This window comes from Poecilia mexicana, unplaced genomic scaffold, assembly GCF_051168715.1.
Source record: "Poecilia mexicana isolate PSO_F unplaced genomic scaffold, ASM5116871v1 scaffold_9, whole genome shotgun sequence".
Classification (NCBI taxonomy): Eukaryota; Metazoa; Chordata; class Actinopteri; order Cyprinodontiformes; family Poeciliidae; genus Poecilia; species Poecilia mexicana.
The window spans coordinates 25,530,401-25,543,699 of record NW_028263378.1 but is presented as its reverse complement, the minus strand read 5'-3'; the positions used below and the strand labels follow the sequence as shown (position 1 = coordinate 25,543,699).

Genomic DNA, 13,299 nt, shown 5'->3' with positions numbered 1-13,299 from the left:
CACACTGAAGGCATCATCATGGGACAGAGAGGTTTGAGCCATTAACATCTCAGTTAATGGCTCAAACCAATTGCAGAAAAAAGGTTTACTGGGCCTCCATGACGTTTCCATACAAAATTTCTATACTCTCCAGTTTTTAATGTTATAAACATTTTCCAAATTGGGTTTTATATTTCTTTAAACTCCAAGTCAAATAACAGTGCTGAAGTTGGCTTCCGGTTCATCATTGTGGTAAAAGGTTATTTCAGGTTTTGGCATAGGAAAAATCAGCAAAGTTTTATATATATAAAACAAAAGACCAATCTGGAATTTCAAATCGCAGTTTGTAATATCTTCATTTGACAAATAAATAAATAAAAATTAGGACCTCTGGTAAATTGCAGCTAAATACCCAACTCAGAAACTGGGAATCTGGTTTAAAAGCAAGGACCTAAAGGTCAGGAGGCAAACAACAAAACAAAAAAAACAGCAACAGTTGTTTGTTTGAATTTTGAATGAGTGTGTCTCCATCAGTGAGTTGGGAAGAAATCTCGAGTTGTGGTGAACCGTTAATAGTTATCCAACAGAAATAATAACAGAAAATATTTTGTTTTTATGAGTTTTTTGAAACTTGAATTAATTTTGTCTTGGAAACCCATTCTTTTTACTAGCATTTTCTAGTTATTCAGACTTAGAAAATACTAAAAATAATCTTCCAGACTGTTCAACACTGTGTTGGAACAACATTTATTATTATAGTAATTTGCAATTGTGTTTTACATGCTATGATTTTAGGAGCTGTAGGAAGGTTACAGATAAAGCCTTGAATCATAAATTTGAGGTGCTTTTTTTTTGTTTTAGAACATTTCTTACACATTCTCAGGTATATTACTTAGTTATAAAGTGGGAGACTTGTTTCTATAAATCTTTTTGACAAACACCCCGAGTAAAAAAACCCCAAATCAAAAACTATTTCTGCAAACTAAATGAGAGGTGACATAATTTCCCCCGGAGTGAACACACACTCCTTTCCCTCCTGTACACCTGAAGCACCGGCAGTGAAATTCATGTTAAAACATGTAAATCCAGGCACTATAAGGACACACGCCTGGAGCGACCTCGTTCTCCAGCGTTTCCACTGTTAAAGGCAGCTCTGTCCTATATCTCTCTGGGATTTGCATGCTAAACAAAGCTCATTCTGCAGCAATGTTATGCAATTCAACTGTTTATCCATAGGAAGAGAAGCAAAGCCAACATATTTGAGACAATTCAAAAGAACGAATCAGAGCTTTGAGGATGGAGATTAAGAAACTTCAGCTGAAACATCCATAACAAAACAGTCAAACTAAAGATTAATACAGATCTGAGCTGCAGCAGCACATCATGGCTTCCTCCTTCAGCTTTGTCGGTATTCTGGAGAGAAAAATAAATTGGCCAGGCCCCTGAAACACATTCGCCCTGTGCCCCTCGTTCATCAAAACATGGAGGAGGATTCAGAGAGTCCCGATGAACTTCAAACACCTTCTTCCTCCAGGTAGCAACCCGGCCGGCTGCACATGATTCATCACTCAAACCTGAGCCATGCCACACAAATCAAGACACAATGTACAGACTCTCACTTACTTCTCTTTATTTATGACTCCTGTCACTGTTTTGATGAAATATAGCTAACATTTTGTGCTGCAAGTTCCTCGACAACCTCCTATTCAAATCGAAATGATTATGAAATGAGATGTTCACTCCAAACACACAAAATCTTACACAATATTTTTGGTTTAGTTTCAGTCCATAATATCTTCGTACACTTGGAAAAAGACGAAGCTAACTAGTAACGGTTTGGCAAGATGTAGGAGCTTGTTTTAAGTCAATAAATCCTTAATATTAATAAAAATTTACTAGTTCAACTTGTAATGTGGATAAAATGTCATGTTAAGTGAAATCTGCCAGTTAAAATAGTACTTTTTTTTTTTTCTTTTACCAATATTTAGGGATTATTGACTTAAAACAAGTTGCTCTTTCTAAAAGTTACTTGTAATTTAGTTCTCAGTTCAAGTGAACTAAGACATTTATACTAGAAACTAGACTAAAAATACTTGGTGAGACTGTCTCTTTCTGCTGTGTTTTAGTGCCGAGACAAATCAGGACAGGGCTTCACCCCCACCTAGTGGTGAGCCGTGGTACTGTATGTGCCGTGTTGAGAGGTAATTCAACCAGTCTGATGATGCTGTGAGGGCAGCGCTCTGTCAGAGCTGCATGAAGACCGGCGGGGCTGGGGACTGCAGCTCCTGGTCCAGCAGCCTGAAGTTCATGGCGCTTTTGTTGCTCTGCGCCGTCTGTCCCAGCGAGCGGTGAAGCTGCGCCTGGAGGTAGTGGACGTCCCGAAGGCGCTCCTTACAGTTCAGCCTGGAGAAATAAGACTCGGCCTCGTTGAGACCGTCGACAGCCAAAGCTGCCGAATGCTGACCTGCCAGGAGACGAGAAGCAGAAGCAAAGAGTCAGATGTAAGATCTTCCACGTGGCTTGATCAGATTCAGGGGGTTAAAGGTCACCTAGATGGCCCTGTCCTTTCAGCCTGAAGTCAGCAACAGCCATGTGACAGCGAGCTGCCAGCAGCATGGCGCGGCCTTTGTCGATGACGGCTCCGTGGGCGAGGATGGGCTCCATGGCTTCATGGAGAACGGTCAGAGCCTGCTCAGGGATGCCCAGCATCAGCTGAGGAGGAAGAAATAGAATCACCTGATAAAGTCATGGGATTAGAGGAGTCACAGACTATTTCAGTTGTACATTATTGTTAGTCCAATTGATGTTTTCTTTTACTTTTAGTACTTGGCAGTGGAGGGCAAACTTCCGCTAACCTGCTAACAGCTGAGCTACTTTTTCGCTCAGCGCTTTAGACAACTGAAAAAGTTTAGCTCAGCTTCTCCTTTATTCATTTTTCTGAATAAATTCAAAACTTTAATTTACTTAAATGTTTTGTAAACTTTCAGTCGAATCTGTGCTGATGTTTTACTTATCGACTTTGATATCCATGCTCTTATTTTGAAATAGATGAAGAGCAGTTCTGCTTCCTCTCCTTTATCCCCCCACCCCATAACTTTATTTAAAACATGAGATGTATAGGAACAAAATAAATCGTAGAAAATAAGACGCAAACATAAACACAATATCAAAGGGCATTACAGAAAATGTAAATTATAATGTTAAAATGAAATTGGTGCTTGAGTGTTGTAGTCTCAAGGGCTGATATCATTTGAAGTGAAGTTAGCACTTTAGAATTAGCTTCCTCCAATTACCGTGATTTGCTAAAAATGCGCCTTAGTAAATCTTTTGTTTTTCTTCCAAGCTCTTTTTAACAGTTTAAAGCACAAAAAGGTGCTGAACTAGTCTAATGATTAGCGCCTTATGGTTAGTACAACGAACATTTTAGCTAGTGATTCCCACCTCTGGTTCTTGAATCCCAAGATATTCTTGAATATCATCTATGAATAATTTTTAGCTTTTCTGCTTGTGTAGATTGTATTTACTCTTACGGGTTTATTTTAGTAAATGCCCAATCAGCCATCAAGTCTGTAAACTAAATAAAGAATGACAGAAAAGTCTCCCTATTTATTTTATACATCAACTTGACAAACACTTTTCTGTTCTGTATTTTCTAAGAAGATTTATTCTACATGCGAATAAAGCCTGCAATCATGCCAGCGAGTTCTGGAAACATTTGAAAACATTTACTGTGGAGCTTAAAATCTTGCAAACCAATCTGCTTCGGACGTGAGCCAATGCATGGCAGCTTTCATCCAGCAGTAACACCTCCCACGCTGCGTGGAAGCTGCCAATGGACGGACACAGCAACAGGCTTTCTTGTTGTGGCTGACCTGAGTGAAAGCCAGATGAAGGATGGCCTCCGAGGCCAGGGACTGGAGGTGGTGCTGCCTGGCCAGAGCCAAGGCCTGCAGGAGGAGAGGAAGAGCTGTGGAGAAGCTGGACGACTCCCAGTGGAGCTCGGCGGTGGACAGCATCACTCTGCGGGAGGCAGGCGACAGTTAAAATCCGACTTGCTGGAGTAAGTATGGTGCTTTTTCTTCTTCATGCTGCAGATTATCACAACGAGAAGGTGTGCGAGAACAACGTAAGAGCCGAACCTGATGATGATCTCCGTGCACTTGGTCTTCTCACAGTGAACCTGCAGCTGCTGCAGGATGCTGTAGGCCTCGGTGCTGCGGTTCAGGGCCTTCAGGACTTGGGCTTTCCTGCCAATAAACAAACTTTAAACACAAAGATAACGGCCCCTCCAGGATGGTGTGGTGGTTTGTTGTGACAGTAACAGCCTACAATTACTATCTACGTTTCCATAACAAATGTGCACAAATCTTTACCTACATTCTGTTTATGTCGAAAAAATACAAGGTAGCAATGCTACCGTTAAATAAAAATAAGAAATTAAAATCCTGCTTGTATAAAGGTTGTTCATGTGGTAACTCATGGATGTAAACAGTTACATGAAATTACATTCATAATAATATTTCAGTAACGGCGCTCATTATCTATCATTTGATTTATTTTTAACTTTTTTTTTTAACATTAATTTATTTTTTTCCAATTTCTAACAACTTTTGTCCTTGCCTATGCTTTGACCATCACTGTGATCTTGCAAAAAAGTTACAATTGCAGCACATAACCTGTTCAAAAACAATAAGATTTTAACATAACCCGTATTTAAAGAGAAAATAAAATATTCAAGCACCTTCATGAAATGGCACCCTTAATGCATAATATCCTGAGAAGTGCGAAACAAGAGCGCCATTCAAGTTAGCATAAACTAAACACACAGAATAAGCAAATCTTACAGAGAATTTCAAAAATCATTCTAAGGAAAAAAAAAATCTCTTAAAAGATTCACATCCAAGAGACACTGTGAAACAGGTCGACAGGGATTGGTCAAAATTCAGCTGAGTTGCAGTGATTGGTCAGAAAATAAGGAAGTACAGAAAAAATGGCAATGACTTGTGAAATATCAAGTCAGCACAAAATTTGCGATTGGTGTGTGTATTTGCAGTAATAGCTTATTAACACCAGAACTTCCTAGAGGGACTGAAGTAGCACTGCTGTAGGTGGTTTGGCATTACCTGTACAGTCCCTCCGTTTTGTTCAAAGCAGACATGGCCTTTACAAGCGGCTCTGCTAAATGGTACTTCCTGTTGTTCATGTGTCTCTCAAACTGGATTTTCAGATCGCAAAGCATCCAGAGCTGAAGGAGGAGGAATACTAGAGTTAAAGGATGGTAGATTGGACATTTAAACATATGATATGTAAATACCTGAGGTAAATGAAATACATATCTGCAAGGCTGTGAGCTAATGTATTAGAGCAAGAAGAAAAATACCTTTGAATGTTGTGTGTGAGGAGGAAACTGTTCCTTCAGATGCTGAAAAATCTCTGAAGTTGCACTGTACAACCCCTGCATCAAAAACAAGACAGATGGGAGACGCAGTCCAGTGTTTACAATCCAGCCACAAGCTGCACAGTAAGCCTGTTTAACATTCACTACCTATGTTTACAGTGAGATGAAAACGCAGCTTCCCAGTGAGAGTCGGGACAGAGAGCAGCAGTGTTACCTGTTCGGCGTGCAGCTCGGCCAGGTGGCACAGAGCCACAGCGAACGCCTCCGTGTTGTTCTGATGGACCCCGAAGTTCACTGGTTCTAGGCTGCTCATGTTGAGAAGGAGCTGGGCCTGCTGCAGAGCCATGGTGCTGCAGGGCGTAACGGAAGCAGCATGTAGCGCTTATAAACAGCATGTTTTCGTTTTTACGTATTTGTTCAAACTGTCAACAGCTTGTGGCAGTAAAGCAGATAATCCGTGAAAATATTGATCAGCTCCACCTTCCGCCATCTACAGAAATGCACGGGTCAGAAACAACCAATCAGAGCCAGGAGGAGGGTCTTAATGCTGTTAATCATATTTGTGAACACGCTGCTCAATGAGCTAATGGCAAAGAAACAACTTACCTTTCCTGAAAAACTGTTAATTCCTCCTCATCAGTGGCTACGCTAATTAGCTTGAAAATTCACCACAGATTTCTTATTGTGAACCAGCTGTAGGAGGAGAGTGTGAACAGCATGTGCATGAGAGTGATTGACAGCGCTAAGACCCTCCTCCCGGCTCTGATTGACTGTTTCTGATCAGGCGGTGTATTTCTGCAGATGGCAGTAGGACGGCAGGGAGAAACCAAAGGAGCTTGATTTCCACAAATGATCTGTTTGGTATTATACTATCACGACATCATGACAGATTTAATAAATATGAAAAAATATACATTTTTATAAAAGTTAATTCTGCAGCTTTAAAAGAATGTATAAGCGTGTTTGCTTTTGCATAGTGAACATTAGCTCATCATGAGTGGATGGACTGATTTTACAACAAACATCTGTATTGAGTTTTTAAAACAACTGGGTTTGAACTTTATTGGTTATGTAAGTATTAGAGCCAGTATGTATCACTTGGATATGAAATAAGGGAAATGCAAGTAGAATCAAATCTGTGTGTTGAATTACTATTTCTTTAAATCGTTGAAGTTTTTGGTTTGATGATCATTCTCCACCAGAAAAAGAACCATTTCAATGAATCACTAAAGGACAGAAAGTGGTGGAGCTTCATGTCCGTGATGAGAGCATGAAAACCACAACTGTAAACACTGTTTTATTTTAGAGAACACTGAAGAGCGCACGTGTGTGTGTGTGTAACTGAAAACCGCCCGTTAGCGGCGCCGCGTAGCTAAGATCCTCACCTCTTGCCGTACATCCTCCATATGGACGTGGTCTGAGCCAGGCTGATCTCGATCAGCTCCGACAGGCTATGCTTCCAGTGCAGGATCTCCGTGTCCTTCAGAGCGTCCATCAGTTTGTGCGCAGCCTTACCCTGCATCGCCCCCTGCTGGACCAGAGACTGAATGTCCAGAGATCCCAGGTACTGCAGCAGAGAACAAGTCGGACATGTTGGCAACAGATGTCGACCTCGGCTGGGGGAAGTGACCTGGATATAAACAACTGGAACTGATTGTTACTCAAAATAAATACTTAATACAAGCAAAGGAAGAACTGAGCCCACTGGATGTTTACAGAACGGTCATGGATTACAGAGCTGCTACTCTGCACTTGAAAGGTTTTCAGTGGCTTTGGTTCAGTTACATAAGAGACTGTCAGATGGGAAACTTAAAAGGAAATTATTTATCGTTTTAGGCTGTGTAAAAAGCTTCAGATCCGACCAAAAAACACAAATGTGGAGAAACATTATTTATTTGTTGGTACTTTCATGCTAAAAGAAACTCTTGATAAATCCTGAATTCATTCAGGATCAATTTGATTTACTTTTTATTCTACTGAGGTCAGAAAAAACTCAAATCGCTTTGTGTTCTGTTGTTGATTTGACTTTCATTTTGAGTAAATTTCCTGGATTTTCAGCCTGAAATTCCCACAAAAAGGTAGAGAAATAAAAATGTTTACCATTAAAATGAAGAATAACTAAACTGTTTTATTTTGCATTGGACCAGATTTTAGAAGGGACTTACAGGGACAGTAGCCCAGGTTGCCAAGGGTTTTTTTGGTGGGAGTGCGGAGGTCACCACCATTGATGTACAGACTACACACAGCATGTCGGACACTAAAACTGGCTCCGGACCAGAAGCCCACATCCTTCTAAATCCAGTTCTGCTGTTTAAAGTCAAATAAATCAACTCAACTTTGTCAATATTGTACAAGTTCAAAATCTATTTTGTCGAAAATAGTTAAAAACAAGTAAGTTTTTTAGTTGTTTTTTTTTACTTTCCTAGATCTAGACCAAGTCTAGTCTCTCAAGGTCAGAGCCTTATCGCCTTTCTGATAGAAATAAATTAGCCGCTGGAGCTTCTCCAGACATTCATTATACATATAATCAATCTACTGAATTCAGATAGCCTCATTAATCCAGAAACAGTGAAAGCACCACCGATGGAAGGAGCAGGCGGCAGAGCTCAATTATAGCAAATAAAACATCTCCATGCCTTTCTTAAGGTGTTTTTAAGGTACACAGAGATATAAGAGGGTGATTGAATTTGAGCAATTTTTAGTTCAAACAGATCTGACAGAGAGAAATACCAAAATGGACTTTTTTCTGTCCATACATAAGGGTTTCACTGAAACTGGAGATTTTCTGCTGGAGGTGAAAATTGCAGGTAAAAAGAAATGATAAAGGCTATTCAAAGAAGGACCAAAAATTAAATAAATAAATAAATAAATAAACAGGAAGAGTCAGAAAACGTTCAGTTTTTCTACACTTTTCCCATCATAAAATTCAAGCACTTTTCAAGGTAAGTTTTCAAACTTTTAAAGCACCAAACTTTGGAGATAAAACAACACAAATTAACTAAAAAAAGATTCACTATTATATAATATAATTTATCACTGTTGTTATGCATTGTGATAATAATCTGCATTCTACAGCAGGGACAAGGTAAACTAAAATATAATAAAACTTCATGACTCATGAAATAATTCTGGTGATTCCAGCTGATCTAAAACAAGAAAAGTTCAGTCTGATTTAATTTCAAACATCGAGAAAAAACAAACAAACATGCATGTCGTTTTACTAAGGTAACATGGTACAGACATTTCCTCAGAGCGGACTTCAAAATCATAAAAATTAATCTGCAGCACGTACAACAGCCGACGCCAAACTAGTGAGCAGATTCTCCACTGAAAGGTCACGTTGCACTCACCGGCAGGCAGAAATGAGCGGCCATTTTCACCGAGTCCTGAGTCAACACCGTGCTTTCCGATCCCTTCATGTGTTCCAGTGTGTAGAGCCAGCTCTGGGAGAGAAATCTCCATGAGGATCAAACCATTCATGGCAACGTTACTGTGGAGTCAGAGCACAAGGCTGTTTGTTTTACCAGACAATGCTGCAAGCACACGTGGTCGTTGGACTCCTGGGCAATGCGGATGGCCTCCTGCAGAGCCAGGTCGGCCTGCTGACTGAAAGAACCAAAAAACATTTCTTCATTCTGTCTGAACAAACTCAAACTGCGGCCCTCCAGCTCTGCACTCACTAGTGGCCGAAGCGGCAGTGCAGGCTGGCCAGGTTCAGCGCGGCGTAGCGGAGGCTTCGGCCGTAGCCCTCGTCTCCGTTGCTCTTTCCCTCGTTGCCGGACAGGATGAGGCGGTCGAAGTAGTGCAGGAGGCTGTGAGCAGAGAGGAAGATGTCCTGGACTCTCATGCTGTTCAGGTAGTTCAGGTAATGCTGTTGACGGGAGGAGGAGCAGAGAGCTGCTGTAGGATACACACCGTCACTTAGGTAGCATAAAACCGCTACGCTGTGGCGACTCGCAGGATAAAAGACAACTTTTCAAAGCATGCAAGTATAATTCTTTCACAAAACTGTCCAACACAATCCAATTTAAAACAATAATGTGGTAACAACTCTGTGCACAGTAAATCTGGAGCAAACTGCAGAACAGAAACACTGAGTTCCTTTAACTCTGGACTAAAACCTCTCCAGTTTAGAGCAGCTTTGGACCCATAATCACTGACACACTGAACATTTGTTGTTAAGACAAAGAGCACTTTAAACTGCCCCGCTGCTGAAATGTGCAACACATATAAACTTGGTTGATTGACAGATAAATATACTTTATATTTACTTTCTGATAAATATAATTAGGCATATTTGTTATGAGTTATAGTAATAATCCTATCTGCAACATTTCTTGTTTTTATTTTGATTTATAGACACTATAAGGAGAACGAGAGATTTGTGACAATGCATCTATTACACGCATTCACAATAATGAATCACAAATTAAATTTAATTCAAAAACACTTTATCTCAAAGGGAAATTAAATGTCACTGTAGCTCCTATCGTCTAAATATCTTGAAAGAGTCACGATGGATGGTGATGTGGGAAGGGATGATATCAAATTTAATGTTAACTAAAACACAGGATGAAGAGGTATGTCTTCATCCTCCAGACTGCAGAATAAACAGCGGCTACATTTAGCTGCAGTTTTTAAGGGAATATCCTCTCAGTGCAGAACAGCTTGGCCTGCGCTGGGAGAAGAGCAAGGTCATCAGAGCTGGTTAATTAGTTGGACTATTTCCTCATGTAGTGAGTCTACAGCTGGCAGCGCCGCTTGCTGCTTGCCAAGTTTCTCTTTTAAAACGGCGTGACACAACGACCTGCCATGAGGTTTTAAAGCTGCATTTCTTCTAAGCGAGGGAGAAGCGTATTTGTTCAGTCAGCTGACTGGCAGTGTGCAGCATAAGGTCAGGGATGGGCAGAGCTGCATTACTCAGTTCACACTTTCTACTGTATCTAATTAAAAAGGCTTTAATCCGCATGTTAATATTTTTACAAAACCTTTAGACACCATGGAAACGGTGACATGCGTGATAAGGGATGCAGTTAAAAGTTCTGCCGGGCCTCACCGCTTCTGCAAAGTCCGGGTTAAACTTCAGCATGTTGTTGAGCTCCTCCTGCAGCGCCGCCGGCCTGAGGGCTTTGTTCTCGTCGTTCTTCAGAAGGTAAGCCTGCGGAGGGACGTTTCCAGAGTCAGAGGGGGCCGCTTCGACGCCCCAAAAACACATTCGGGTCCGACGGATCCCTCCGAGCAAAGTTACGAACAATACTTCATTTAGACTTCATCCAAACTCACCTGTCTAGCAAGAAAGTATTCGGCCTGTTTTTGAGAGAGGGGGCCCCGGCTCGGCGTGTTGTCACATCTGAAACAGAGACACAATCTGATGTCAACTTTTAAAAACGTCAAAGTAGGGCTGAAACGATTAATTACGAATTTAGTAATCGATGGCCTGAAGTATACAGACTCAAAGAAAGGCCATTTGTGGAAACATTTTATGTAGTAATTGAGCCAAAACTCTACAAAATATATTACATTTAAGATAAAAAAGGCCCCACCTGTAAATATGTCTTATCCAAAATTCCTCAAGTATTATAGTTTTAGCTTCGCTAAAGGAATGCTGTTATTGCATTTTAGGCTATAAAATGTTCATTTTCTTATTTAAAAAAAGGTGATTATTTGTTTATTTCGATCTTTTAATGCATTTCTAATATTGCAAAACGAAAAATCTAATGTTTTTTTTTATATCTGAATAACCATCGGAATAATCAATTCCTAAAATAATCAAAGTGATGCCAAACTGCATGTAGTTCAAGAATTTATTTTTGGCTTGACGGCGATCGCTAGTGGTTAAAGTCGGACTTTAAAAACGAAACGCACGTCCGGCTGAAAAGAACAGCATCACTAACCGAAGTTCGGACTCGTGCAGTGGAGTGTCCAGCTCTTCTTTGTCTGCTCTGTCCCCCACGGTGTCCTCGGTGCTGGTGAGGTCCATGTCCGAGTCATCTGCAGCCAGCGTGGGCACACACACCTGCCCGTCCGTAGGCTTGGCGTAGTGGCTGTGGTAGTAGTGCTGCAGGGACTTGTACAGCTTGTACACCTGACTGAAAGACAGCTTGTTGTATGCCAGCAGCATGTGCCTCATGAAAAGACCTGGGGAGCAGACAGAATACTGGGAAACGGAGGACTTCCAGAGAAAAACAAAGCACCTGCCACATGAGGTTTGACGTACCTACAACGCTGGTTTTGTAAGCCTCAGAATCGAAAGCGGTGAACGGAGTGGGCAGAGTGGAGAAGAAGTACTCCATGTCTTTCAGCTCTCCGTCTGCCATCTCATGCAGCCTTTAAGGATTAGAAGAGACAAGCTCAGCGACTTCCTGCAAACCCCTTTTCCACGCCACAGAGGATCAACACAAACTATGTCTGCAGGTTTATAATTAACAATTGTGAACCCACTGTTGCCAAGTCAACAACTTGTTTGCTGAATTGAGTGACATTTCAGACAAAAAGAAAAATTGGTATCGGGCAAAATCGGAATTGGCAGGTTAAGCTTTTTAAAAGATCGGTAATCGGCCAGAAAACTGCAATCGGTGCACCCCTAGTTTTTATGGCATGTTAAATAGTGGCCAGTACATAAGTGGCAGACCTGAGTTTGACTGCATAGGCGGTCTGAGGACAACACTCCTCCACAGTCTTCAAGAACTGACCAAGAGTCAGGTCTGGACCCTGGAAACGACATAAAAAAACACAGTGAGCAACACATACGACACTACGGTAAATACAAGGAAGATTGCATAGACTAAGCATGAAAAACTGAACCTGTTGGAGGGGCAGGATGAGCTTGTTCAGCCGCCTTCTCTCAGGCAGGGTGATCTTTGAAGAGGTCATCTCATACAGCAGCGCCAGCACGGAGATTTTATATGGACTCACCCAGTCTTTAATGCCGAACACATTAGCGTGGACCACCCCGTTAGTCATCATGGGGTTAAAATACAAACTTTCATGCACACTCGCCATCCTTAAACGGACTAAGCACTAAGCTAAAGACAGCTCGGTGTCCAACATGCAGCAGAGAGAGTAAGCTAACTATCTCACCAAGTCCCGTTAGCGTTAGGAAAGTCGTCTAAAAAGAGCAAGAATAACTCTGCATTCATCTTAGAAACCTCTGACATAAAGGTTTTAGCTCAAAATGCGGGCATAGTTCAACCTCATAACAAAATATGTGCTATCTTTCGAAAATTGACACAAGTTGGCTGTTTTGCTTTCAAACCGCCCTCCTTCTGTCGCCTCAAAGAGACGTCATCAAAACGACAGGAGTAGATTAGCGCGTCCGCCATATTGTAAGTGGCAAAGCCACTTTGGAAAGTCCGTAGTCCGATTTAGCTTTACAAATGATAGCTAGACCAGGCTTAGTTCTGCTAATTTGTTTTACTAAAAAAATATTAAGTGTAATACTACTAAACTACTACTATACTACTAGTAGTGATAATCATCATCATCATCTTACAATACTTACAATTATCATATTCTGCCTATCTACTTACCTGACAACTCACACTTCATATTGAGACAGAACATTGTCAGCTATAAATCTAACTAAACCTTTCCTATTTTAGGTTAGGATTCATTTGGTAAACTTCAAAACAGAACTAAAAACACAAAAGTAACTAAACATTTTAAAATTAGCTGCTATTACTCTACCATTTAACAATTAGAAACAATTTGAGTACTCCCGAATGATATAAAACAGAATAAAAATGTTACGCTTTGCGTAGCCTTTTGCCTTTGTTTCCTCAAACTTGCCACTCACAGTATGGCGCCATCTGAACGCTAATTCGCCTCTTTTATGTATATGAATATCTTAAGCAGACAGAGATCAATAAGATATAATAACTATTAGACTCATGAATACTCTGTTCTGTTTACAGCTTATAAAA

The 13,299-nt window shown here is 40.8% G+C and overlaps 1 protein-coding gene across 1 annotated transcript; it reads right to left on the bottom strand.

The window, feature by feature from the left end:
- Window positions 1–1,592: 1,592 nt before the first annotated feature.
- Window positions 1,593–12,660, bottom strand: anapc5 (anaphase promoting complex subunit 5). Its single transcript, XM_014972572.2, has 17 exons — window positions 12,182–12,660; window positions 12,009–12,088; window positions 11,595–11,704; window positions 11,272–11,515; window positions 10,661–10,727; window positions 10,434–10,535; window positions 9,058–9,248; window positions 8,902–8,983; window positions 8,728–8,820; window positions 6,763–6,944; window positions 5,592–5,727; window positions 5,360–5,434; window positions 5,103–5,224; window positions 4,119–4,226; window positions 3,852–3,999; window positions 2,529–2,691; window positions 1,593–2,443 (listed from the first exon to the last, which is right to left on the bottom strand). The coding sequence occupies exons 1-17, from the start codon at window positions 12,377–12,379 to the stop codon at window positions 2,223–2,225; spliced, it is 2,322 nt and encodes a 773-aa protein (XP_014828058.2). The 5' UTR covers window positions 12,380–12,660; the 3' UTR covers window positions 1,593–2,222.
- Between the last annotated feature and the right edge of the window lie 639 nt (window positions 12,661–13,299).